The sequence below is a fragment of the Eretmochelys imbricata genome, chromosome 9 (genome assembly GCF_965152235.1).
Source record: "Eretmochelys imbricata isolate rEreImb1 chromosome 9, rEreImb1.hap1, whole genome shotgun sequence".
In the NCBI taxonomy this organism is placed as follows: Eukaryota; Metazoa; Chordata; order Testudines; family Cheloniidae; genus Eretmochelys; species Eretmochelys imbricata.
Window position 1 is genome coordinate 62362989 of NC_135580.1, and position 27271 is coordinate 62390259.

The window sequence follows — 27271 nt, forward strand, 5'->3', positions numbered from 1 at the left end:
TGTTCCGCAAAGTTTTCCCTTTTCTTTGTTCCTCGGGCCCTCCCTCCTCAGGTAACACCACGAGCCCCTTGTCCTCAAGTAATGAGGCCTCTTCGCTAACGGCCAGTTGCCCATGTGCTCATGAAAGACAGAGATCAAGCCAAGGCCAGGCGCGCTCTCCAATGCCAGCAGTACCTCAGGGAGTGCAAGGGATCAGCTAGGACAAGCCACGTTTGATGTGTCGTGGAACAGGAGAGATGGCAGTGCCAGCTTCACAGGAACGGAGCCCTATTGCATCAGCCCGTGGGTAGGAGATGGCCAGCCCCTCGCCGTGAGCCAAACCCCCAATCCAACCCCCAGCAGCAGCCTTCTGCCTGCAGCGACGCCGTCCGGCCAGTCTGATTCACTCCCCCAGGCCAGGGTCGTGCTGGGGCTGTGCACGCATGTGCTGGACACCCACGGTGTTTCCTGACCCAGGAGGGGAAGGCAATGTGCAAAAAAAAAAAAAAATCAAAGCCAGATGAAGAGCTGGATGCCATTTCGAGGAATCCTGGGGCTTTCCAGCCACTGAAGGAAGGGGAGGAGAACAGAAGAGAAGGAGCAGGGCATCTCTCCAGAGCCTCATTCTAGCTCTCATGTGTGTGGTAGGAGGTCTGCTTTCTCAGGTGTGGGCAGCCACAGGTGCCAAGCTGGCATCCAGCCTGCTGCCAGGCTGAATCAAGCTGGGGACGGTGCCTCCCGTCTCGCAGTTTCTCCGCTGTGGCTGGTGAGGCGGGGGTGGGCAGGCGGGGGGCAGTGGAGGAGCCGGAGGCCCTCCCCTTACATCATGATGTGCCGCCGGCGGTGCAGGGCCAGGTGGTCCGAGCGCGAGAAGCTGCGGTCACAGTCCGAGCAGCGAAAGGGCTTGATGCCTGTGTGCTTGCGGAAATGCCGGGTGAGCTCGTCAGAGCGGGCAAACTTCCAGGTGCAGCCTTCCCAGGTGCATTTGTACGGCTTCTCTCCTGCACAGGGAGCAGAGGGGACAGCTCAGTGCTTGGGCACACATCAAACTTCTACCTATTATGGCAGCACCCACTGGCCTCCGTCCAAATTAGGCAGTATCTATTAGGTGCATTATGGTATCACCTATGGCTGTCAGCAGAGATCAGGCATTATTACTTACAAGGGGCATCACAGCAGTACCTACAAGCCTTAACCAAGATCAGATATTAAGGCCCGTAGGCTCTTAATTAGTAATAATGCCTGATCTCAGTTATTTATTAGGTGCATTACAGTAGCATTTACCCACAGGCATTTACCTAGATCAGGGCTCCATCCTTGCTGCACAGTCACATGGTGAGGACACAGGCCCTGCCTCTTTCCCCCCGCCCCCCACAGGAAGCACTAGGAATGTCTGCTCTCTCCTGGCTCTGTTGGAAGACCTCAGGGAGGTAGAAGCAATCGGAGCATGGTGTGGCTTGGTGGAAGGTGGGAGGCTGTTGAACCTTTAACAAAAACTTCCCTTCTCCAAAATGGTATTTAGTCATTGACGCTAAGCAGATGTAACAACATAAAAATCAATCCACAACAAAAACTGCTATAACCCTCTTGGAACGCCTCTGGGCTGGCATTTCCATCACCTCATGCTGTAGGTCTGCCAGCTCGAGTCTAAACCTGAAGAGCTATCTGAGACACCAGGAGGCTCTGTCAAGACCTAGGCAATCCTGGCGTGAAGGAGCCATGTACCCCTGCAGAGGGTTGTTATTATTGCTGGCATAAGGGAGAGGGGGAGGAGCCTCCATGAGACTGGGGGCTGGAGGAGTTGCTAGGATACTGGAGGGGTGGCTAGGATACTGGCCTGGGTTGCTAGGATACCTGTGTGGGTGGGTAAGAGGATGCTGCTATGAGTGTTGTTAGGCTAGCAGGGCAAAGGTGGGAGCAATAGTTAAATGCCCCTTGGCTGCAGGGGTTATGCGCATGCCACGCAAGCATTTCAGAGCATCCGAGTGCTGTTCAAAGCCCCTCTCCCATGATATGAAATGGGGGTAGGCTGGAGAGCAGGGCGACATCCTTTTGTATAGAAATGGATATTTTCGATTATTTTAGGAGGTTTATAACTGAATTTGTTTTCTCTCTCTCCAGCTGGGCTCACAATAGTGAGACAAAGCAGCTCTCAGGCAGGGGGACATGAAAAAGAAACAGTGCCAAGGAATGCTTTCAGAATTCCCCACAAAGTTCAAAATACATTGTTTGCTAAAACACTTGGCATGATCCATAGATGTAATCGCACCCAAGTGGCTATGGCTGTTTGGACAGAGACCTAGAACTGGACTCAGTTCACTAGGAAGATAATGCACGGAGCAGAGCAACTGGAATGTCAGGTTTTGCCATTTTAGCAACTATACTGCAGAGCCATGTGCTTATTAGGGCCAGAGAAACCCGTGACAGAAGAGGCCTGCTGATTAGCCATTCCTTGGCCAACGCAGGAAAGTTCTCTACTTCACACGCCCCATGGCACTGTCTATTCAGGTTAGACTCCATCCCTTCCCTCTATCCCACAGCTCTCCCTGTTGGTTTTAGGAGAGCTACACTCGCATTCTGCCTGCCTTCGCTGAAGTAGGTTCAGTCGGAGAGCGGCTGCAGAGAGTGTCATTAGAAGATGGAGAGGAAGATTGGCACTAGCCTGGGCTGTGGCCCAGCCAGATTCAATTCCCTGCTCTGCCACTGACTTCCTGTGTGACCGTGGGTAAGTCTCTTAGCCACTCTGTGCCTCAATTTCCCCAGCTGTACAATGGGGATAACAACACTGCCCTACAGCACTTGGATGCTGTAAAAGATTGTCAGCTGGTCAGATGCTGCGGTGATGTGGACCAGAGAAATACCAAAGACAGAAAGGATCAAGCAGTGCAATCCCTGCCTCAGTCTGACTGGGAGCGGGCCGGCTTTCTAAGTCTTGGCTCAAACGGCCTCATCAGCTTCAGGTGGATTTGTGTGGAGTAATGGCGCCATCTCGTGGTCAGACAGATTATTGGAGGAGAGGAAAATCAGGAACAGTCAACATGGATTCACCAAGAGCAAGTCATGCCTGACCAACCTGATTGCCTTCTATGATGAGATAACTGGCTCTGTGCATATGGTGAAAGCGGTGGACGTGATATATCTTGACTTTAGCAAAGCTTTTGATATGGTCTCCTACAGTATTGTTGCCAGCAAGTTAAAAAAGTATGCACTGGATGAATGGACTATAAGGTGGATAGAAAGCTGGCTAGATTGTCGGGCTCAATAGGTAGTGATCAATGGCTCGATGTCTAGTTGGCAGCTGGTATCAAGTGGAGTGCCCCAGGGGTCGGTCCTGGGGCCGATTTTGTTCATCATCTTTACCAATGATCTGCACCCTCAGCAAGTTCACAGATGACACTAAGCTGGGGGGAGAAGTAGATATGCTGAAGGGTAGGGCTAGGGTCCAGAGTGACCTCGACAAATTAGAGGATTGGGCCAAAAGAAATCTGATGAGGTTCAACAAGGACAAGTGCAGAGTCCTGCACTTAGGACGGAAGAATCCCATGCTACAGGCTGGGGACCAGCTGACTAAGCAGCAGTTCTGCAGGAAAGGACTTAGGGGTTACAGTGGACAAAAAGCTGGATATGAGTCAGCAGTGTGCCCTGGTTGCCAAGAAGGCCAATGGCATATTGGGCTGTATTAGTAGGAGCATTGCCAGCAGATTGAGGGAAGTGATTATTCCCCTTTATTCGGCACTGGTGAGGCGACACCTGGAGTATTGCGTCCAGTTTTGGTCCCCCCACTACAGAAGGGACGTGGACAAATTGGAGAGAGTCCAGCAGAGGGCAATGAAAATGATTAGGGGACTAGGGCACATGACTTATGAGGAGAGGCTGAGGGAACTGGGGTTATTTAGTCTGCAGAAGAGAAGAGTGAGGGGGGGATTTGATAGCAGCCTTCAATTACCTGAAGGGGGGTTCCAAAGAGGATGGAGCTAGGCTGTTCTCAGTGGTGGCAGATGACAGAACAAGCAGCAATGGTCTCAAGTTGCAGTGGGGGGAGGTCTAGGTTGGATATTCGGAAACACTATTCCACTAGGAGGGTGGTGAAGCACTGGAATGGGTTACCTAGGGAGGAGGTGGAATTTCCATCCTTAGAGGTTTTTAAGGCCTGGCTTGACAAAGCCCTGGCTGGGATGATTTAGTTGGGGTTGGTCCTGCTTTAAGCAGGGGATTGGACTAGATGACCTCCTGAGGTCTCTTCCAACCCTAATATTGTACGATTCTATTATTATAATGCAGTGTTCCCAATGGCTCTCTAAAGGAATGGATCTTTCATCCGTGCACCTCATGGATTACGGGATAGGGTCCCAATCCTGCCTTCAGTTACACCCATAAAACCCCCTTCAGAGTTTGGGGGACCCCTTGATCCTACTGAACAACTAATTCAGAGGGGGGAAATCCATCCCCCCCTTCAGAGAGTATGCAGGCTTTCCTGTTTGCAGGGGTCAGCTGCTGGACTGTGGGGGGCGCTGCCCTGAGATGGGGGCAAGGCAAAGAGATGGATGGATGGCTCAACAGCCCCTGATTTCTGCAGCCCAGGGAGAAGTGCATTTAACAGCCTCCATCCTGAGCTGATCCCCTCAAGGGGAGGGGATGGAGAGGCCGTGACTCCTCGTGCTGCACTGTACGCAGGCCTATACATTACGGCCTCGCCGGGTGGGGCCAGACGCAGCAGCCGGGAGGGACAGCACTGCATTCTCAGTCAAACACATGTGTGTTAGAGGAGGACAAAAGCCCTCCCCCATGAAGCAGAGCAGGGAACAGCCTAGGGGATCATGGTCAGCAAAAATAAATCCCCTTCTTAGTCTCAAAGGGCTAATGGTCCTGATCCTCAAAGGCATTGATTCCGATTGGAGTTAGGTGCCTAAATGCCTTAGAGGATCCAGGACAATATCCCTCCAGTATGACATGCCATATGTCCCAGTTAGCCCACTCCAGCAGCTCATCTGGAAGCCCATGGCACCCAGTCACAAAACTCCTCTTGCCCGCAGGGGATATGAATCTCCTCCCCTGGCCCCCCAGCTCTCAAGGCCACACATTCAAATCCAATTGTAAAGGCTTTCACAGACAACCCAGCACTTGGAAGCTGTGTCCAGAAGGCAGACGTCTGCCCCCTGGTGGTTATCTGAGAACTACACACCCATGCAAGCAGAGCAAGGACAGTACCATACGCAGAGAGAGTCAGGGCCTGTGCAGATTGTGGGCAGGTTGTGAGCCCGGAGCAGCATGGCTCCCTTCGCAATTAACCCTGAGGGCTGGCAGCTGGAATTTCCCTCTAATTAAAAAGCCCCCTTCAACGCAGCCTGGAGTAGGTTGCACATGGCTCACAGCTTTCCAAACTGAGAACCCTGGACTGGAGTCACTGGGCATTTGGGCTCTCCCGGCTGCAGGGCACGGCCCTGCGCCCACTGAGCTGGGCACAGAGAGGCATGAAGCCAAGGTGGAGATAAGCTCAGAGGCCCTTCCTGCCAGACCACAGGATGGACAGGGTCTTGGAAATGCAGGGCATGATCACAGAGTCCCAGGAATGCTGAACTAGGGCACCTCTGGTTTTGTGGGAGGACTTGGTGGGGGTCTCAGCTGTGCTGTCTCTGAGGCTGGAGAGCTCACAAAATGGTTCACTAGCCATTGGAGTTAAACCAAGGTGAACAAAAGTCAGCCAAACTGGGTTGTGTGTTCCCTGTTACCCCACAGCACTGCCCGCCCTCTGCCTCCTCTGGGGATCTCAGCCCAAATGCACTGTGTAGGAAGGGACACACCAGCTCCCAGTGCAGTTACCTTCGTGCTGGTACCCAGAAACCAGGTAAGGCAGGGAATCTCATCCATCAGGCACTGCCACTCACGGATTGTACTGGAGCCAGTTCAGAGCTGGTGCAAGGTCAGCCCTGGAGCAGCCCCTCCACAGAGCAAGATCAGCACGGGCCCTGGCAGGGCAAGGTTCTGCCCTGCTGACCTTATCCTGTCCCTAGTAGTAAGGGGACCTCAGTGTCCACGGCCCAGCCATGCCTTGGTCTCTGCTATGGTGAGCAGAAAGGCCGTGGGGGGGCGATGGGCCCGTGGGAGATTCCCCCCCGCAGCACCGAGGTCCCCCGGCTGGGCGGTGGGACGGCTCTGGAGCATAGCCACGCTGGGCTGGCAGCAGCATGGCACAGGCTGCCCCACCGAGCCCTACCTGTATGTATCCTCCTGTGTGCTTTGAGGTGGGAGCTTTTCGTGTACACCTTGTTGCAGCCCTCGAAGTCACACTGGTGAATCCGCCTCTTCTTCAAGTCGGGGGACTCGGCCCGCTGCATCCGGGCCACCGGCGACCGCGACCTGGGCAGGGGGAGACAGCAGTGTCACACAGCGCTGGTTCCTGGGGGCCCCACCCTCTCCCTCTGGGCTGGCACAGCCCCTCGCAGCAGACTACGCCTGACTCGCAGCAACCAGGGAACCATAGCTCCACCCCAGGGATGGTCTTACCTACCACAGCCGGATTCCACCCCCACAATGGGTAGCACCATGCCAGTGCCCTGGGCAGTCATTTATGAAGCAGCTTTGTGCAGCCTCATGAACGTGGGGGAGGGGAAGCCGATACTCCCTCCCCTGCTGGACAGACCCAATAGGCAAGCCTTGCTTCCTCCGCCCCCAGCCCCGTACTACGCAGGTGCCAATCCCAGCTCTATCACCAAGAAGTGGGCCCACCCCAGCCATAGACCAGGGCAGTGTGGCTGGCACTCACTCTCTCTGCAGGTCCTGGAAGGGGGCTGAGCTGCTCTCCGTGACGCTGTCCTCGCTGTCACTGTTCATCTCCAGGGGGTACATGGAGCTGGGGTCAATTTTCACTGGGGAGGAAAGAGACCCACTGAAACCGGAGACAGCCCCAGAGCCACATCCCCTTGCTCTGTCCCCAGCTCTGCCCAGGGATCAAAGCCACTGCACCATGGGATAACACTCCCTCTGCTGACCTAGAACCCACAGGGTCCTTCTCCTGGGCTGCAGGGATTGGTCACCTCACCCCTGCCCAGAGCTGTCTGTAACATTGGCCGCCCCAGCACTGGAGCCCTGAGTCCCCTCTCAATCCACCTCTCCTGCCCCTTGCCCAGTCACAGGGACATGAGCCAGCAGCACAAGGGAGCTGCCTGGCACAGCGGGGGGATGGCACTGGATGGGGTGCGGAGGACTGGACAGACAGGGCATTGGAGTGGTGGGGAAGGTTTCCAGCCTGAGCCCACAGCACTTCACCCAGCCCCAGAGCCCAGCTCCGGGGAAAAACCTGCTAATCTGTCTAGCGGGAAGCAGCGCCCCAAGCCAGCAGGGGGTTGGCAGCATCTCAGCCCCCACCAGTCACTCAGAATGGGCTGAGACAGGCCTACCCATGCTCTGAGGGGCAGCGGGGCCTTCGACACGCCCAGCACAGGAGTCGGTCACAGAGCTGGACAGGGACCGGCTCGCACCCCAGAGCGGGACACCTGGTACAGCTGATGGGGTTGGGGGAGGGGGTTGGCAGCCTGGGCAGGGATGGGGCCCAACAGTTCCCCGGCCCATCCATGGGATCCAGACCCAAACCCCAAGACCCAGGCCCAGCCCCACCACCTCGTCCCCTCCCCACCCCCTGGGCAAGGCACTGGAGCATAGGTGCAGCCATCAGAAAGAGCTCCCCCTCCCCCCGCTCCTGGTTCATTTCAGCTACTCCCGCCCCCCAACTTCCACACGTGTCCCCGGCCAGAGGGGAACCAGCCAGGGCCTCCGACAGGAAGCGCCTGGGAGTTCTCTGCTCACCGGATGGGAGGCAGGAAGCGCTGGGAGTGGGGGGAGCCAGTCTAACTGGAACCAGAGCAGCCTTGGAGCCGGCCGCAGGGGGGGCCTGGGAGGGGAGGTCAAGACCCCACCCTGTGGTGAGGGAGAAGGCAGCCTGCCAAACCCCCCCTTACCCCACTCCCCAGGATGGAGGGCAGACAGACAGCCTCCTCCCACGGCTGACTGACTCACAGCCACTCGACTGTGGAGCCAGGCAGCTCCCCAGCACTGGGGGGCCCGCCTGCCCCGGGCAGGAATCCCAGCTCTGCCATGCAGCTCTGGGCAGTGTGGGAAAGAAACAGGCACTGAGCCCAAGGTGATGGGTGCAGCATGAAAACTGGAACAGAGAGGGTGGAGTGGGGCCTGCCAGGCAGTTGTGAGGGGTGGCTGATCCCCTCCCCACAGCCGGGAACCACCCAGCGCCTACCAGTGCTGATCAGCCAGCCGAGAATCAAACCCACCCCCAAACACACAGAGAGCTGGGACCCCTCCCAAGCCTCTGACAGGAATCGCACCCATCCCCCAAACACAGAGCTGGGACCCCGCCCAACCCCACCCCCAGCGTACACACAGAGCAGGGAAACTCCCTTCCTCCAGCTCCAGTAGGAATCATGTTCATCTCCCAACTGGGAAAACTCCCCTCCCTCCCCATCTCCCCCAAACAGGACCACCACCCTGCCCCCAACACACTTAGCCAAGAAATAGCCCATTCAGCACCTCCCCTCCATCCTACCCAGGTGGTCCTGAATTTTGGGTATCCGGTTTCACAGGGCCCTGTTGGACAGGCTAAGGGGCCCCAAGCCAAGCTCCCACGCACTGAGGCAACTAGAGTCAGGGACCACCTGTGAAAGCGTGGCTACAAACCCACCCCTCTCCTGCAACTGGGGAGCCCCCTCTGGAGCCCCCCTTGACCAGTCCCATCAGTCCCGGGCACACTGAACTGCCAGCGCCAGGTGCTGAGTGCCGCCCCATACCCCCAGAGAGCAGCTCCCAGGCAGCCAGAGCTCCCAAAGAACAGGGAGGAGGCCAGCTGAGCCAGGCCTTTAGGGAGAAACCCCCTCCCACCCCCACATCAGTAGGCAGGGTCTGATGTGGCTGCACCTTCTCAGGGGTGGGCTCCCGGGCACACATGCTGTGGGTGCAGGGCGATGGTGCAGAGGGTGGGGGAGATTCGGTGCAGAACCATTGGCACCCCACATGGTGCAGGGCTAGGGCATATGGAGAGGGAGCTGCGGGACCAGTGGAGGGAATGAGGCTGGGAAAGGGGAATGGCAGGGGGAGGGGAAGAAGAGATCCAGAATACACTGGGGGAAATCCCAACTGCCTTGGAGAGAGCAGCTGGGGGACACAGGCTCCGAGCCCACGGCCTGCTGGCAGGGGGAATCAGCGATGGGACTCTCACAGACACCATGGGCTCTGGTCAGAGACGGGCCAGCAGAGCAGATCCCGACTATGCTAGTGCAGCTGGGACACCCAACAGCCTTTCCGATCGCCAGGCCGGGCCTCGCCTTCCAAAGCACATGCTGCATTTCCCGGGAAGTGACTGAGCACACGGCAGGGCTGACGCAAGCCCGGCTGGAACATGGAGTTAGACACCTAGTCCTGCTCCCTCTTGCTGGGTTTGAACTCGGAGCCCGTGGAGAAGGGACCGCCCACCTACCACTACCACAACTGGCCACTTGGGGTCAGGGGAGCGTCATGCAGCATCATGCACCTACAGGCGAAGGAAGGAGGCAAGGCATTTGCCCGCTGGGCACCACATGATGCCTGCCCATTGCAGCAGTGCCGGCACGCCAGGCTTCCTCCCACACCCAGACAGATGGGCTTCATCACGCTCTGGGAGCGGAGCCAACAGGACCTTATGAAGCCCTGGCTTGGCTGCTGCCTTATGACGCTAGCCCTGGTGAAAGGTACCAGATGGACAGCTCTGCCACGGAAGTGGGTCAGCGGCAGGGCAATCTTCCCCCACGATGCCCCCAGCTGACGTGCTTCAGCCCTAACCAGGAAGGATCCCATCTCCAGGGGTCCAGTCTCCATGGCCCAATCTGTCCATGGCTGGGCCAGTTCTGGGATCCCTCCACGGCTCTGCCAATATCCCTCAAATCCCAAGCTACTGCTTCACTCTGCTAGTCCAGCCCTGGGTTCCCCAAGCCTGACCCACAACCCCGCTCCCCCATCTCCCAGTGGTTCCTGCTCTGGGCTCCCCTACCCACTGATCTCTGCCGATGCTCCTCAAATCCTGCCAACACTCCTCAATCCCAACCCACAGCCCTGGGGAAGGGAAGTGAGCCCTTACCAGATCCGGCGTTCTTGCCATCACCGCCGATGAGGGGCACGGTGATGGCGGCGGTGACTCCGTCTGTGGGCATGGTAGTGTAGACCACGGGCAGGGACTGCACCACCACTGGGATGGTCTGTAGATTGCCCATCTTGCTGGGCAGGTTGACCGAGGGGATTGTGTGGATGACGTGCAGGATCTGCTGGCCCCCGCTGCCCTGCGTGGAGGCCAGGATGGAGCCAGGGGACAGCACGGCGGGGATGGCGGACGAAGAGCCCAGCCCCGTGGGTGACATGGAGACCACAGGGGCCTGGATGGGTGGTGCCACCAGCATGGGCGAGGACCTGATGGAGGAGGGCAGCAGGGTGGAGGACTGAAGAGACACCTTGGGCTTGTTGAGTGACAGGTCCACGGGCTCGGCCTGGGGCTGGTTGCAGTCGCTGGCCAGCAGCTCTTCAGGAGGCTCCGTCTTTATGTCAGTCAGCAGCACCGGGGGCTCTATGGAGCTGTCCTCCAGCAGTGATGAGGAGCTCATCTTGGGCAGCACCTTACTCTGGACTGAGCCTGCAGCCTGGGAGAGACAAGAAACCAACAATGAGGGCACCGGGGCGTGGACTGAGTGAGGCCAGCACATGGCACTTCCCAAGCCCTCCACTGGGAGGCACTACAGCAACTGGGAAGGGGGAAACTGCCCCACACCCTGGGAGGGAGGGAAATACCAGTGTCCCCCATTTTACTCATGGGGAAATTGAGGCACAGAAAGGGGGAAGTGACTTTCCCAAGATCACCCAGCAGATCTAGGAACTGAACCCAAATGTCCAGATTCCCAACCTAGTTCCCCACCCACTGGGCCACACTGCCCAGCATGACATAAGCTCCATGCAGCAGGGTCAAGGGGCTCTCAAGAAACGCATCCCAGCACTGTAGCTAGTCATGGATAGAGACACACAGGGTACTGGCTCTGTGGTGGGGGAGGGAAGGGTGAGGTAGCTGGAACCAACCACTTCTTCCAGGTCATTTTGCTGGCAGATTGCTAGCGTCTCCCCCTGGCACAGACTCACTACACAGGGGACAGGAGGGAGCTGGACTGCAGCCATCAGACGCACAACAGAGCTCAGCCTCTCAACGCCCATCTGTCCAGGTACTGCTATGGCCATGCTCTCCACAGCATTGGAGCACCTGGGGAGGCAGGGGCCATCACTCCCGTCTTCGAGATAAGGAAATTGAGGCACAAAGGGGGAGAGCAGGTTTCCCATTGCTCACAGTGAATCACTGGCAAAGCTGGGAGGGAGCGCCGGAGTCCTGGCTCCCAGTCCTGTGCTCAGACCATGCTGTGGGCATGGGCATCACACCGCTAAGCACTACACTGGATTAGAAGGGAGAGCAGATGCCGGAGACATTCACCCTGCCGTGTTACACCGTAGCCCCAGACGTGCCATGGTGTGCGTGGAAGAACCCTTGCATTAACCCTTGCGCTTCCAGAAGGCTAGCATTACCCGCACGCCCACCAACATCCTCCCTCGGGAACGCGGCATGAGAAACAGCAGCGTTCATGGGGTAAGCTTGAGAAATTCCTATTCTGGCTTTTTCTGCATTTCATTTTTAAAAAGAAAGAACCCCTGCCCCGCCAGTTCCAATGGAATGATCCTTCCAATGCACCCAGCCGGTCTGGCATCCCCTCAGCCAGGGGATGGGAGGCAAGAGTCATTCACTGCATGTGTGCCTGTGTGCATGCAGGGAAGAGAGCCCAGATTCGGTGGGAGGGGAGACAAGGAGTGAATCTGGGTCATGGGATGAGCCATTTGGAACCTAAGCATCGGGACCCGGAGCCAGCCGGGTGGAGCAGCCACACAGAGCTGGCAGAGGGCCACTAGGCTTTAGGCTCCCGGTCTGAGTCAACGATTCTCTCTCGCTCCCATTGCTTCAAAGTGGGGCACTTGCTAAAACACCCGACAAACACCCCATGGATGCTGCCCCGGGGTACCACTTTACCGAGCTTCCTGGTGTGGGGAGAAAAGAGGGGGGAAGGAGAAGAGGGATGACTTCAATCCACAGCCAAACCCTCCCTCCCCTGCCACTCTAGAGCAGACGAGGAGGGGTGGGGTGGGGAAGGGAGGAAGCACAGCTCCAGGCAGCTCCGAAGCCCTGGCCTTTGAAATCAATGTGCTGGACACCCTGACCAAAGTCAATTAGAAAATGAGACTCCCCGCCCACCCACCAGTGCAGCCTGGTTCCCCGGCTAGGCCTGCTGCAGGGCGTGGGGATGGCTCCATGACTCTCTCCAGTAGGGAGACTCCCACATGCTGCAACATGCAATCAGCTCATCTTACACAATGCTTCTGTCACAATCCAGGGCAACTGCACCTGTTAGGTTCCTCAGCCGTCCCCAATCTTGGGTACAGACCTGCATCTCGCTTCCTCCTGGCTAGGGTTTTCCAGGCTGCACAGCTCCCTGCCTGCACTGAGATATTCTGAGCAAGCCAGACTGCCTGAACATGCCAGCGTCTGCTCTGTGCTTGCTCTCCGAAGAGCTGGAATTGCCAGCAATCACAAGCTACCATGCAGCTCTAGGCAAGCACATTTATTCTTAAGGTAAAAGCATCACAGAGACCATGTCTTAAAAACAGTAAACAAACTTACACACCTGCTTACCAGAGCTCACTCCCAACTCCAAGGAGGGCTCTGGTAGGAATCAGCCCTCCAAACCCCCCACCACAAGGTCTTTCCTGTGGTTACAAGTGTACAACAGTCCTCAATCAGAATCAGAACAGTTCAGTCTGTCCTTTGATCTTGGCCTCATGTAACAGGTGATCAGCAGACAGAGGTCCACCCACTGCAAAAGACTGGGTTTGTGCATAACTGGGAGTAGGGAATTGCATTCATATCCCTCTACAAATTTCCCAGCAAAACCACTTCACATATATTGTCCCCAAAGACCATTTGTGTCTGCCACATTGTTCAGTATAGTCCTTGGATCATCCAGGCCCATAATAATACTTAACCGTTACAACTACTAGAACAGACTCCAAAGATACTTAAACTTAATTCAATAAGGTTTTTCCAAGGATACTACAGGAAATCGCCATGTCTGTCACAACCTCTCATCCCAAAAGGCCTCACTATACACAGGCAGCAAATGCAGCCACTTCAGGGGTTGAGAGTAGCGGCCAATGAAAACACAGCACAAAGAGATGAAACGAGAGAACAGGAGTATGTTACAAAGGATATAGGGGCAACCACAAAGGGCCAGGGAATTCTGAATATCATGCAAAGCGGAAAGGACCCGGGTGACAAAGGTCTCATCTGAAAAAATTCCACCCAACCCAGCAAAATGTGGTGGAATGCCACTGATGCACCTGGGAAGTTTAGTTTGGCTGACTTGACTCTGCCTGGATCTGAACCGACCCTTGAAGGGAAACACAGCAGTTCAATCAGTAAGTCATCCCTTCCGTGCTGAGTTAGCCACTGGAGTGACTGACACTGACGAGCTAGACTTGGGTTGAGTGCTGCACTGAACACCTCTACATAGCGGCATCTTGTGCCGTAAGCATCCAGAAGAGGCTGCCTAGCTTAGTGCTTAGCTATTTGATGAGTAGGACAAGAAAAGGGTGATTTTTCAGTTCCCCACAAGCTGCTCCCTGGAACGTTCTAGGTGTGATTGCCGAGCGCTATTTGGACACCTTCCACTCCCAGTGACCTTCAGCCATCAGCCTGTGGGTTATGTAATGCTGCAGGAGTAAGGCTAGCACGTGTGTGGATTTTGTTTAAAGGGCAGCTCGCGTCAGAGAATCATTCGCTCCTTGAGTCAGATCTGCTTCTGACACAAACAAGTTGCTATTCCTGTTCGCCCGGCAAAGCCAAGACGGCGGCCTGCATTCTAGTCAACCTCGTGTATCATCAACACCATTGCAGCCGATCGCAGCTCCCAGCTCGCCGTACGGCAGAGAAGCTGAGTGGATTTTCTGATCCCAGGCCTGGTGGTTAGAAATGTCATCTCCTGCCATGCCAAGCTGATGGGGCAGCCCCTTGGGAGGACAGGGAGCGACAGAGAGACCCGGGGAGCAGAGACACTGAGTAAGATGTCGCTTCTGACTGGAGCATTCATTGACACCAGCTTGGGGCCAATGTGCAACGCCAACATGCCATGTGTGGGCTAAGGATTGCACTAGGTCATCACAGTGCTGGCTGCCCATGGGTAAGGGTAGCCTGGGAACTGGACTCCAGCTACCCTCTTTAATGAGGGGGATGGAAGATCTTGTGCTATGGGACTCTCCTGAGCCCCACTGGCATGGCACCCAGGTCTACCTGCTTCTGCCCAAGATAGAAAACGGGATGCAAAATTGTAGACACCTCGCTATTGGTCTCTCAAGGGCTGAGCATTCTCAACTCCCACTGACTTGAATGGCAGGAAGAAACACTCAGCACCTTCCAGGATCAGGCCGCAGAGCCCTGAGGCTCTGGGGCAGCCTGTAAAGAATGCAGGAACATACTGACAGCATTCAAGAAGGAGTGTAACACCATGGATGAGGGCTCCCAGGCCCAGCCACCACATCCGTGGAGTCACACTGCTCCCAGTTCAAGCCAGCAGGGGAGAGGGAGGTGGTATTACTTGCTGGTTGCTGCAGATGAGCTTGGAGTCAGGACTCCTGGGTTCTATCCCTGCCTCAGTCACTGTGTGACTCACTCTGTGCCTCAGTTTCCCCAACATGGGTCAGGTGATATTCAGCTGCCTGTCAGGAGGTGGCATGAAGTTTAATTAACATTTGGGAAATGCTTTGAGGCCCTCAGCTAGAAATGGAGGTAATGTTTCCACAGAGCAATCTAATCCCATGATTCCCTATGCAGTGACATGGAAATACCCGGCACTTCCATTGGAGGAGAGCTCTCCCCATAAGCGCTCATTGACCCGCCCCTCTCCACACTGACACACCCCATCCACCTTTTACACACATAGTTTACCAAGGCACAGAGGTGTGACTGACCAGCCAAGGTCAACACAGTGACTCCAGGGCAGATCTGGGAATACAGTCCGGGCCTTCCCGCTTCCAGCCTGGGCCCTAACCACAGCCCCGCCCCGCCCAAAACAGCAGACATCCCAGAAGCCCAGTCCTCAGGACACTTTCCCCTTGATTTCTGATGTGCCGTCTGGTCCTGTTCAGCGAGAGTGGGTCAGGGGCGGGGTGAGGGGGGAAGCTTGGCAGAGGGATTACGCTCAGTAAATCCTCTGTATGGATGGACGCACTCCCTCCCCAAAGCATTGACAGATTTGGGATAGCAGCAGTAATGTGGGGCACAGATCAAGGCTCCTCCATCCAGCAACTCACTCCCAGCCCTTTGGCAGAGGAAGAAGCAGAGGGAAGCGGGAAAGGGAAACGCTGGGAGGGGGAGGGAGATGGAGACAACCCCCGCTCAGCTGGGAGGTGGCACAGAATGGCTTGACACTAGGGAGGAGGGAGTCACCAGGACTTGGAGGAGGTGACTCAAGAAGGGGGCGCTGAGATTTGATGCCATAGGGAACATTAAATAATTGGTACTAACCCGCCTCCCCCTGAACATCACAATCTATTGGCAGCCTCAGCAGAGGCATGGTGACACCCTGGAGATGGAGCTCCCCTCTAGATCAGGGTGGGCAGGGAGGAGCCGGCATCCCCGAGCCTGTCCCCCTTCTGGGGATACAGAGGGCTCCAGCGCTGGCAGCCGGGGGCCTTTCACCAGCACTGCTGCATTCACTTTTGAAAGAGCAGCCCCTCCCCTTCCCTTTGCCCAGCAATGCCCCCCAACCGAGTGCAGTCTGAACCAGCCCTGACAGTAGCCAGGGGAACGTATTCTCTGCCTGACCCAGGTCAGGTGCTGCAAGTCCAGGTGCTGGAAGCTTGCCCGAAGAGCTGGGTGCCCTGGCTCTGAGCCAGAAAGAGGCTACTGAAGACCAGGGCCTGCTAGTAGATTTCCATGGCTAACATGGTATGATGCTAGCAGAGCCCCAGAAGCATCCTGATCAGGGCATTTCTGTGCCGTGAGTGCGGCTGGCGTGGTTCATCTCATTGCAGGCTGGTACCTGCATTGCTGGGCCTTAAGAATGTGCAAGGTCTCCTAATGAACCTTAGTCCTAACCTGTATCACACCTTACTAGTCCAGTCCTGTGCTTCTTCGCCTAACACTGCTGTCCGCTGCCCCTCAATCCCAACCCACAGCCCCCACTCCCATCTCACCCCGGTTGCCCTGGGCTCCCTGCACACAGCTCTCTGCTGCCCATCAACCAACCCACAGCCCCGCATCTAGGAGTCCTGGGCTCCCCACACCTCGCTCTTTGTTGCTACTTGATCTAGACTTGCTGGTTGTGAGTGCAGGTCCAGTCCTGACCCCTACGCAGCTCACTCCAGACCAGCACCACTGCCATTCCACACCCAAGCCCCTGGATCAGAACTGGGGAAGGGAGCCAGCCTGCAGAATGGCTTTGCAGGGACTGTGATGAGGCTACCATGGTGGATCTCATGCAGGACCTCAGCGAGGATGTGAGCCTTGATCTCTGAAGGCAGAAAGCCAGGGCACTGACCCACCACCTCAGACTGTAGTGCAGGCCTCGAGCAAGGGGGAGATGGCTGTGTGTGCACCTTCGGGGCAACGGCGGGCAGGGGGAGTCCTGCGTCATACAAACACCAGCCCCACTCCTATGCAGCCAGACCCCTGCCCCACTGGCTCTGGATGCCAGCCCGCCCAGGGCACTGTGCTCCAGTGCAGGGCCTGGGCTGGGGAGAGGCAGCAGATGGAGCTCACGCATGCTGAGCCTCCACTGGGGGATGGGGAGGGAGTGGGAGGGAGAGAAGGAACAAAAAGCACCCCCCAGCACACCCCCAAGGCATGGAACAGGCCTGCGGGTTGCTATGAGAACTAGATCACGGCTGTGCGCCCAGGGAGCAGCTCATATGTCCAAACTCCATGCCCCTGCAGAACGGCCAGAGGTCACTGGGGCAGATCCAACTCTTCCCTCCCAGCCCCACCAAGCCACCCACCTTTTTGGCCCTGTGGTTACACCTTAGCGCTGCGGGGGGGGGGGGGGGGGGAATCCCGTCCCCAGCCCAAAGGTTAAAAGACACGGCCAATCACAGCCCAGAGCAGCATGGGTGAAGTAGTGGGGTACTCAGCTGCCCCCTGGCAGCAAGCAGGGGGTTCCTGGGTGGACCATGGTGGAGCTGGGCTCAGAACCCTGGGCTCTATTCTGAGGCTCCCATAAACATTTACTTGTCAGCTTCCAAAGGGGCCCCCCGACAGACCAGGGTTGCCAACCCCTTCTGATCGTTAGCAAGGCAGCCACAGCATCCCCAGGCTGGGCACACTGGCTTCGAGTACAAGACGAACCAGCTGGGGCCTGCAGCCTGCGCATGGACCAAGAGAGGCGGCTGGGGAGAGCGCTGGGTCGGTTTATTGTCCCTGCAGGCCCAAGAGATGGGCCAGGTGGGGTTGGCCCACAGCCCCCGAGGAGACGACCCTCATGGAGCTTGCAGAACATTTGCCCATCCCTGGCTGCGAGGGGGTGCTGCTATGAGAGAGGACGAGGGCTCCCGCCCAGGCCAATTGGACTCCTGTGAGGGGGACACTAGCTGCCCCTCCCACAGGAGATACAAGAGCAGGGGGTGAGCAGCGATATCCCCTCCCTGCTCACTAGGGGGTGCCCATACCTCTCCCCCACAAGATTCAGTGGGGAAGTCAGCACTGCGCTCCTCTGGGGCTGTGAGGGGGCACCACAGCCTGGCTACGTGGCACAGAGATGTCCTCCATAGTGGGTGGGTCCAGTTGGCAAGAGGGGAATGGGGAGAGGTAGGAGTTCACTATCTAGGCAAAGCTGTGCTGAGCATCTCCTTGGGGGCGCATTCCCTATCGCTTTCCAGGCTGCTGAGGAACACAAGAGAATCCCACCCAGCCCTTGGCCAGCAGGATGGGGACTGGGAGAGGATGCCAGGGATCTGGGAGAGGGTTAACCTCAGGCACATTAACCCTTCAGGCACAGGGGTGAGTTGCACTAGAAGGTGGCTGGGTTGTGAGGGGAGGTCATTGTCCCAGGGAAGAAGAGGTCTGCAGCCAGGAGGCTGGACTGGGAGCCCAGGATGGAGCCGGTTTTACCCCCAGCTTGGCTGAGCACTAGGAAGCAGCAGGGACTCAGTGGCAGCAGAAGTTGGCACCACCTGGCATGGAGCCCAGGAGTGCTGGCGGCTGATGCCCAAGTAGGGGGAGGAGCAGGAGCCTTTGCAGGATGCTTACAAAAGGCTGCCGGCGTGGCTGGGAGAGGCATGGCTGGGGAAGCCAGGGGCTCAGACGCAACCCTCTCCTCAGAGCCCAAACAGGGGGTGGGGGCATGCTGGGAGGAGATGGTCAGACTCACACCCTAACCCAGCCCTGACCTCATGTGCATGAACTGCCCTCCCCCAGTCATCTCCGCGCGCCCAGGACCCTCGCCATATAGGCCGCTGCTCTGGATAGGTGCACTGTCCTGGGTGGCTCTGATGTGCTGCCTGGCTGCGGCCCAAGCCCTTGCAGCCAGCCTGGTGACAAAACAAATCCTTCCCTTGGCAGGCAAGCTGAGACGGGCCCAACCCACGGCTGTCACTCCCTGAGCGGAGCCACCCACACAGAGATCCTGTTGAGAGCCTGCCTGGCTGCCTTCCTTCCCCCTCCCCGCTCCCTGTGGCAGCCACCTTAGCCCCACCGGCTATGTGCAGCCCCAGGCTCTGCTCAGGGCGTCAGCCAGGCCAGGGATTAGCTGTGCTCTGCAGGCCCTGCCTGCCCCCCAACAGTTATAGACAGAGCTGGGCTTGAATCCCAGGGGGGTTAGAAGCCTCCGGGTGCAAGCCACCCACCCCACAGTCTACAGCCTGGCTGATCCACCCCCAGAGCCCTTCTCCACCACAGCCCATCCAACACCCCTTGAGATTTATGGCCTCCTTCAGCCATCCCTCTGCTTCCCTTCCCATCTGTTTTCCACACCCAGGCCCCTCCAGCCAGGCAGAGCACAGATTTCTCTTTGATCCAGGCCCCCCACCTATCCCCAAGCCTTTTATCTCCTGGCCAGCCCTGCCTCTCCTGTCAGTCCCACTCTGTGCAGTGCAGGTGTCTCTGACAAAACCATCCACGACAGTTGCTGTCAGGCCTTTTGCTTCACACCCTTCTCCAAAACCAGACACCAAGGCAGGATTCCACAGAGCACCCCCTGTCCCCTCCCTGTTAACTCCTTCCTGCCCACGCTGCTCTGCACATCACTGAGCAACCTGCCCCATGCTGCTCTCTGCCCCCTCTACCGCCAGAGGCTCAGTGCATCACCCCCACCAGCCTCCAAGCTAAAGAGAACAGGGGCTGGGTCCAAGAGTGGAAGCAAGCTGTTATGGTCAATCGGGCATTACTGCTCTGGGCCACCAGGGACAGCACATGGCCAATGCAGGCCATCTCTCAGTGGGAACAGCAAGGGGCCACCATTGAAAGGATCCAGAGACGCCCCCAATGATTTGGGCCTGCAGAGCCAGGCTGGAAGTCTCACAAGCCCAGCCTGTCTTGTGGTATTTCTGCATGGTCAGGGGCTGGGAGGAAGCAGCATGAAATATACAAAGAGTAGTGGGGACAAGGGGTGTGTGAGGATTTACGGATTGAGTCTTGGGCAAACGGGCAGAGGCAGGCTGGTTCTGTTCGACCCAGGCAGAATCTAAGCACAGAGCAAACCTACCTACGCCAAAGGAAGTTGGCAGGAGCAGAGCCTTTCAAGGCCCCATACGCATGAGCTGTTAACGCTTAGGAAGCTTACTTAACACAAACATATGTGGATAGGATTTTGTGAGTTTCAGTTCTAAGGGTATTTCTTTCCCCTTGAGCAGTGAGTGAATTTAAAAATTCCCTGGCTGGGATTCCAAATATCGAAGCTTTGGGCTACGGTCAGAGGGAAACAGACTGGAGACGAAACGTGAAACTGACCAGCCCTGTTCCAAAGTGCCTGATGGGTTGAAATTGAAGCCAGCTGCCTCAGCCATTAAAAGGAAATCCATGGTTAAAGCTATTTTGTTACAAATCATCTAATCTGTTAGCAGGAATACCAGGAGCATAGGAAGTACCAGACTGGATCAGACCAGTGAGTCCACCCAGCCCCGTATCCTGTCTCTGACAGGTTTCAGAGTAGCAGCTGTGTTAGTCTGTATTCGCAAAAAGAACGGGAGTACTTGTGGCACCTTAGAGACTAACAAAGGTATTTGAGCATGAGCTTTTGTGAGCTGCAGCTCACTTCATCGGACGCATTCCAATGGATGCTTCAGAGAGATGTGCAAGATACCCCCACAAGAGACAGTTATGGGAGAACATGCCCCTACATGATATTTCCTCCCAGCCCCCATGGTTATGCTTTAAAGCAGGAGGGTTCAGACCCCACTCTGGAGTTTACTGAAGGAAGATTTTTTTATTTTTTTTTAAACCACGTACCTTAAGAAGGGGAAGAAAAAAAGAAAAAAAAAAGGCGTGAGGGCCCCAACCGGCTACCACTTGAGTCAACAGGAGATTGGGCATGGATGTCAAAGGAAGCTGAATTGAGCCCCCAAAAGAGCATGTGCTCTCCAGTTAAGGCAGAGCTATTCACTGCCTCGTGGTGCACAGATCCCTGTGGGGATTAAGGGATGTTCAAGAACCAAGATATGCTGGTTTGGCATTTCCTTGTAATCACCTGGAAATCCAGCCAGAATGGCTGTGCATGCATAGCCGGGGAACAGCAGCCTCTGTCAGCTAGCTCTGAAATCATTAGCCACGAGCACCATCCCCTCCTGCAGCTCAGCGCAGCAGGAGAGGGGTTAGACAGGAAGTTGCCATGGGCTACAAGGAGCTGTAGCTTTCAACCAGCAAGTGGGATGCATGTGCCAGAGATCATCAGTCTTTAACCACTAGGGGACTCCAAAGCAGCATAGGAATCCTGCAGCCCTCCCCTGGGGGCCTCTGATTTAGGAATACCATTCCCTGGTTATTGACCCAAATTGCCAGGCTGTGTTTGGTGCAGTCAGAACTGCCTGAGTGTGTGTCATAGTCCCTATATATTATCAGCAAAAGGAGATTCTCCATGAGCTCAACGGGTAGTAGTCTGTGCTGTTGGAGCATCACAGTTGCTACCAATTAGTCACAGCATGTGGCCCTGGGAGGCTGTGGAACAGAACTATGAATTCCTAGACAACACAGGCTTATTATAACAGTCCTCTGCCCGCTACTGAGCAAGCTGTGTCCCCACAGCCCCAGAAATGGAGGATTGGGAACCTGTCCTCGAGCCCCAGGTTAGGAACCCAGCAGGCTCCTTTGAAGGAGGTGACCTCCAGGAGTACCTACAAACCTGCCTCAACCTCCCCGGGACAGTGTGAACGGGGAGCCCAATGCCCCTCAAATGAGTGAGGGGGGAGCTGCTTTTAATGTTCGATCAGAGTCGCAAATGAACAGCAACAGACCCCAGACCCGCTCCCTCATGGAGAAGCCGGGAGGTACAGAGGGGGGCGATGCAAAGGGCTGCCAGCCAGGCTTGTGTCCTGCGAGCAGGAGTTCACCTGGCAAGAAGAGGGTCTGGAAATCCCTGTGTGGTCAACACCATGCCATCCTGCTGTAGTGCTGCCTCAGTGCATTGCCATGTGGCCCTTTGATTCCAGGGGGCCGGGCTCCAGCTGTCCCTTTCAGCAGTGCCTCACAGTGCACTATATCATGCAGCAGCCAACAAACATTCGGAGCACAGACGCTTAGTGTGGACAAAGCCAACAGAGCACATTGATCCCACGGGCAAGATACAGAGACCCCATAGAAAACCCATCTAGAAGGGTCCCCACAAGATGTGCTACAACAGTTGGTAGCAAACTAGCAGCCCAGTCCAGCCTTCCAACCAGCTTCAGTGACCTTACCGTGGGGCTAACTGTCACCCCAGCTTCCAAGATGGGCAATGGGGCCTCACAGCAAGGAGATCCCAGACTCCCAGCACCAAGGGTCAAAGGTCATGGGGACCAAGCGAAGGGTTGCATTCAGAAGTGGCTCCAAAGGAGGAAACATTGCGAGCGCTCTCAGATCCCAGGGATCAGCAGAGATGGAGATGCCAGGAAACTACAAGCCAAGATACAGCAAAGCTCTTTATATTAGAGGCTAACAGCACTGGGAGGACCAGCATTTCGCACCAAAGTATTCCACAGACTCGGCATAAACACACCACAGCTCCTGAGCATCAACGCGGGGCTTGAAATCCAGTCTGCAGAACCCTAGCAGCGTATTTATAACACGCTCATTGCTGAGGTATCCGAGCTCAGCCCAGGTGAGAGTTTCCTAGCTCGTTCTCACTATTTCCTCAGGGACACAGAAGGCGGATCCATGCACAGCAGAGAAGACTACACCAGACCTGACACAGAGCCAAACCTACTGTCCCACACCCATGCACTTCAAAGCCCTGGCTCCTTCCTAAAGCAAGAGATGAGGCCCATGGAATGGAATTGTCTCTCCAGTCTGCTTCAGCATCACCTTTCTCCTCCCTCACAAACCCCCACACACAGACAGCACCAAGCGGGAAAAAACAAACAAACATACTGCACCCCAAAAGACCCTATCAGACATAGGATTCGCACAGCCTGCAACAGCCTCATTCCCCACGTTCCCTCTCGCTGGTATCCAGCAGAGATTCAGGAATCACACTCAAAGCCACAGAAGCTTACATTTCTATAGTGCTCATCCCCAAGGGCCCTTCCACACAGAGATGCAGCCACCACTGGAGTGAAACGTGGCCACTGTTCAACAGCAACATTCCACAAGAGTTCAGGACAGGAAGTGCCAGAACAGAGCGCGTCAGATCATCCAGTCTGACCCACTGTATATCACGTCAAGCCCAACACCCAGAATTCAGCCGAAGTACTGCAGCCCATGGGCAGAAAACAGGAGGGACCAATGTGCACCAATGCCAAGGCCCCTGCAATGGCAGGGAGTTAAGTAAAACCTACCCAGATGATCCTAGCAATTACCCTACAATCCCATATCCAATTGAAACTGCAGGGGAAATGTAGGGAGACACTATGTAGCTATGGTTAGCAAAACTGGAATAAATCCCCATATTAGGGTTAGTATGATGGGATTTGTAACTCTGGGGTTGGACTGACCATCCCAGTATCTCTGCCAAGTTTTCATCTGATGTTCCAGAATTTCAGTTTGCACAAAAGTAAGTAAGGCCTTGTCTAGACAGCAAAGGCTGCACTGATTAATCAAGTTTCAGAGTAGCACCCGTGTTAGTCTGTATTCGCAAAAAGAAAAGGAGTACTTGTGGCATCTTAGAGACTAACCAATTTATTTGAGCATAAGCTTTCATGAGCTATAGCTCACTTCATCGGATGCATAAAATGGAAAATGCAGTGAGGATGTTTTATACACACAGACCATGAAAAAATGGCTTTTACCAGCAGGAGAGTGGGGTGGGGGGTTTGAAGTGATACCTTTTGAAGTGATAAACACCCATTTTTTCATGGTCTGTGTGTATAAAACATCCTCACTGCTTTTTCCACTTTATGCATCCGATGAAGTGAGCTGTAGCTCACAAAAGCTTATGCTCAAATAAATTGGTTAATCTCTAAGGTGCCACAAGTACTCCTTTTGATTAATCAAGCGTAGACTAACCACGGCATCCGCCTAATGTGGGCACAGTTCAATCAGTTTACACCTGGTTTGAGTTGAGTTAGCACAGGCCTGGTCTACACTAGAAAATGGGGTGGGCACAACTACATCACTCAGGAGTGTGTAAAATCCACACCACAGTTACCCCAGTGTAGACAGCACTAGGCCACCGCCATCTTTCCTGCTGGGAGTGTCTACAGCAGCGCAGTGGTTTAAGTGTGGACATGCCCTATGTCTGCTGAGAGCCTGATACAATAGCTCTGAGAGCTGTGAACTGCCCCATTCCCTTCAATGGCCTTGGAATTCGGACGGCCCAGGAATGATCATTTAAAGGGCAGCACTGTTAGCTACAGAGGAAGCTTCTCCGTCCTCAAGCCCTGAAGCTTCCTGCTAGTTCTTAGTAGCCCAGCCAAAGACACTTGAGGGGTCCCTGATCAGCTGAACTCAGAGCCCCAAGATCCCTATGGATTTCTTTGTCTGGTTTTCCTTGACTCAGCCATAACCAGATTTGCAGAGGACACCATAAGTGGAGGGGGAAGTGCATATGGGAACCTGGAGAGATTGGAACAGCAGGGGTTGCAGGCAACATGGGGAGATTTGGTTACTAATGAATGCAAAGCTCCTGGCCCCCAGAGAAGAGATGAACACAAAGGGGGGCAGGGAGAAATGTATCCAAACAGCTGCACCCACTGCTTTAAGGGGAGTTTATTTTCATCCTGTCCTCTTAGCACTGTCCTGACATTGCCTTTCCATGTAATCAGGTGCTGGCCGAGTTCTGGTGGAGAAGCTGTGGAGGCCACATTGGGATGACATTCAGCATTAGGAGTAGCTCCGAGAATGCAAAGGGCTCAGGATTCTGCCTTGGGGAACAACTTTGCACTGACCAACCATTCGGCTCCACAGCAGGCTCAGCTTTCCTGGCGATCGCCAGGTGATAAACTGGGGAGAGGGCATGGGAAAGGCCTGGCAGGCTTTCAGTGACAACGCTGGAGCCTTGAGCCCTCCATGTCTCCCCAGCGCACAGACAGTTCAGCCTTCCCATATACCAACCCTGGCTGAAGTTCTGACCTAGAGAAACAGCACTGCCCCAGGGGCAGGCAGAGTTCCATCTGCACCCACCTGGGCTCCACCACTGCTGCCAGCTGGGAACACCTGGCCCCATTTCCCACCAGCTGGCGATGGATCTCCGTCCCTCCTAACCAGAACAGGACAAACTCTAGTGACCATGGGGAGAGAGACTCCAGTCCCATCCTTGACCAAATCATAGCCAAGGACACACTTTCTTTGGGACTCAAAGCAGCTGGGGATGGCTTCTGGGGGAGCTGGGGACTCAGCGCGGAGCCCAGAAGGGCTCTGGTGCGGAGGAGAGATCTGAAGTCGGAAGACTTCACACATGGCCAGTCCCAGAGGGGCACCCCAGATCATCCCACTCGCCTTGTCCTCATCCTCAGTGATCTCACAAGTGAGAACAGACGGGACATAACAGCCCAGCATTGCTTGTGTATCCTCCCAGTGGGGCCCTTCCCAAGGCTCCCCAGACTGGCCTGTCTAGCTGGGGGGCAGCACGGAGAAGGGCTTCTTGGGAGCAGTTAGAGGCATCACTCAGGAGAAAGAAACACTCTTTTATCCCCTCCTTCCCAAGGGCTTTAGCAGCAGGGAGGTCCCTGACTCTTTCTACACCAGGGGCAACCAACATGCAGCCCCGCAGGCTAGATCCAGCCCTCATGAAGTATTGGTGTGGCCCGCATGACGCATATTCAGGCTGTGCAGAATTGTGGCATTCATTTAAAGTATGTTTCTAGCCCTCCTGGCTGCAGAAATAAAATGGGGCCCAAATGTAAAGTAAAGGCACAAGGTCTGCCTGAGTCTGCAGACAGCCTTAAACAATAACTCCGAGGGGTGAACAGCCCTGCCCCCTACTAATCTCACTGGGGTGTCATCTTTAAGGCCTAATGACAACACTTCTACGTTAATATTCACTATTCCACTGCCAGATGGAACAGAAAATGGGGGTGGGGGGAATGGTGTCCTCCAGAGGTGGGAGCTGGAAGCTGCTGCAGGGAAGAAAATGCAGAGGGGAAAACAGAGGAGAGGGCAAGGGAAAGGAAAAGAGACAAAGGGGCACTGGCAGCACCCTGAGGGGGAGCAGATCCCCCACTGCGTGATGTTGAATGCAACAATAACCACGTGAGGCAAATCTCCCATCCACACTGGGGGACCCCCGCAGAGGGAGGTGTGTGCATATCCTGGACCATAAGGAAACCTGGAATACAGCCCAAACACCCCTTCTCCCCGCCAGTCCTCCCTCCTGCTGCTGCCACCCAGTGTCGGCTGAGGGCATCAGGCTCTTCAAGAGCAGGGGAGGCGAGTGGGTGCGGCACACCTTCCTCCTCCTCCCCTCCTTAAAGGGGCAGTGCACACGCCACAAATTGTTCTCCCATCTGCTCCTTAAAGGTCCCCCATGTCCCAGCCCCCTCTTAAAGGGGCAGTGCACCCTGCTGCCTCTGGCCTCGCAGCCCGCTGGAACTCTTTCTGCTTTGGCCTCCCATGCACCGGCTTTGGGGGAGGAGACAGGCACACACCCATCCCCCTCTCTGCACACACCCGCCCGCCCTCGGAGTCCAAAGGGGACCAGGGACTCAGAGCCCTCCAGGGCTGAGCAACCATCCCATGGCTTTAAGGCCCAGTGGGTGCCCCCTCCTCTCCAGGGCTGCTATGGCAGAGTGGGGGAGGGGGAACTGGGGCCATGCCCAGGACTGGTGCATGTGTGAATTGGGGGGTGAGAACGGCTGTTAAAAAGGAGAAAGGCAGGATCGGGGATGTACCCCGTGAGGGCTTGGGGAGATATCCTGACCCCCCCCAGAAAGTAGCTCGCCTACGCCATGCAGCCCTAGAGTACAAGAGTGGAAAATGCCACCCCAGCATTGCAGCCTGCCCCAAGGGGAGCATCCCAGCTCCCCACCAGAGAAGCAGCCAGCCACTTACCGCCCAGCCGGCACGCGGTGGGCTCCTCCGGTACTGCACGGCGCTCATGCTGTCTGCGGGGAGGATCATGCTCCTGAGCCGGGCTCCGAACAGCTGCCCCTCACCACGCGCGAGGTCTGCACGACGCTCCTGTTCCTGGCGGCCGGGAGCAGGCAAAGGAGGTGGGATACCAGCCCGTGTGGGTGCAGTCGGGGTCCCCCTGCAAAACCCAGGGCTCTGCCGGCTGGCGGTCAGGGTGGGTCCACCGTTCTCCCTCACCTCCTCCGGCCTGTACACCTGGCAACTTAGCACGCTGTCGAGGTCCCTAGATCCTCAGCCAAGTTTCTTCCCCACACGCCTCTCGGGTGAACAGAAGAACGCGGAAGGGGAATTAAAAAAGAACAAAACAAAAAAGGGAGAGATGTGGCCAATGGCGGCACCTTATTATTGATATACGTTCACGTCGGGGTCTGCACAGGCCCAAGCCTTCAGCCTTCCACGGAGATGCACAACCGCGAAGCAGTCAGAGAGCTCTGCTCCTCCACAGAGGAGTCTCTCTCTGAATAAAGAGCTGCCTGCTGCTGGTGTGTCTAG

At 55.9% G+C, this 27271-nt stretch overlaps 1 protein-coding gene across 1 annotated transcript; it reads right to left on the reverse strand.

The window, feature by feature from the left end:
- KLF8 (KLF transcription factor 8) lies at positions 1-27271 on the reverse strand. The gene is made up of 5 exons (XM_077826343.1): positions 26699-27271; positions 10097-10649; positions 6743-6845; positions 6194-6336; positions 1-980 (listed from the first exon to the last, which is right to left on the reverse strand). The coding sequence occupies exons 1-5, from the start codon at positions 26765-26767 to the stop codon at positions 799-801; spliced, it is 1050 nt and encodes a 349-aa protein (XP_077682469.1). The 5' UTR covers positions 26768-27271; the 3' UTR covers positions 1-798.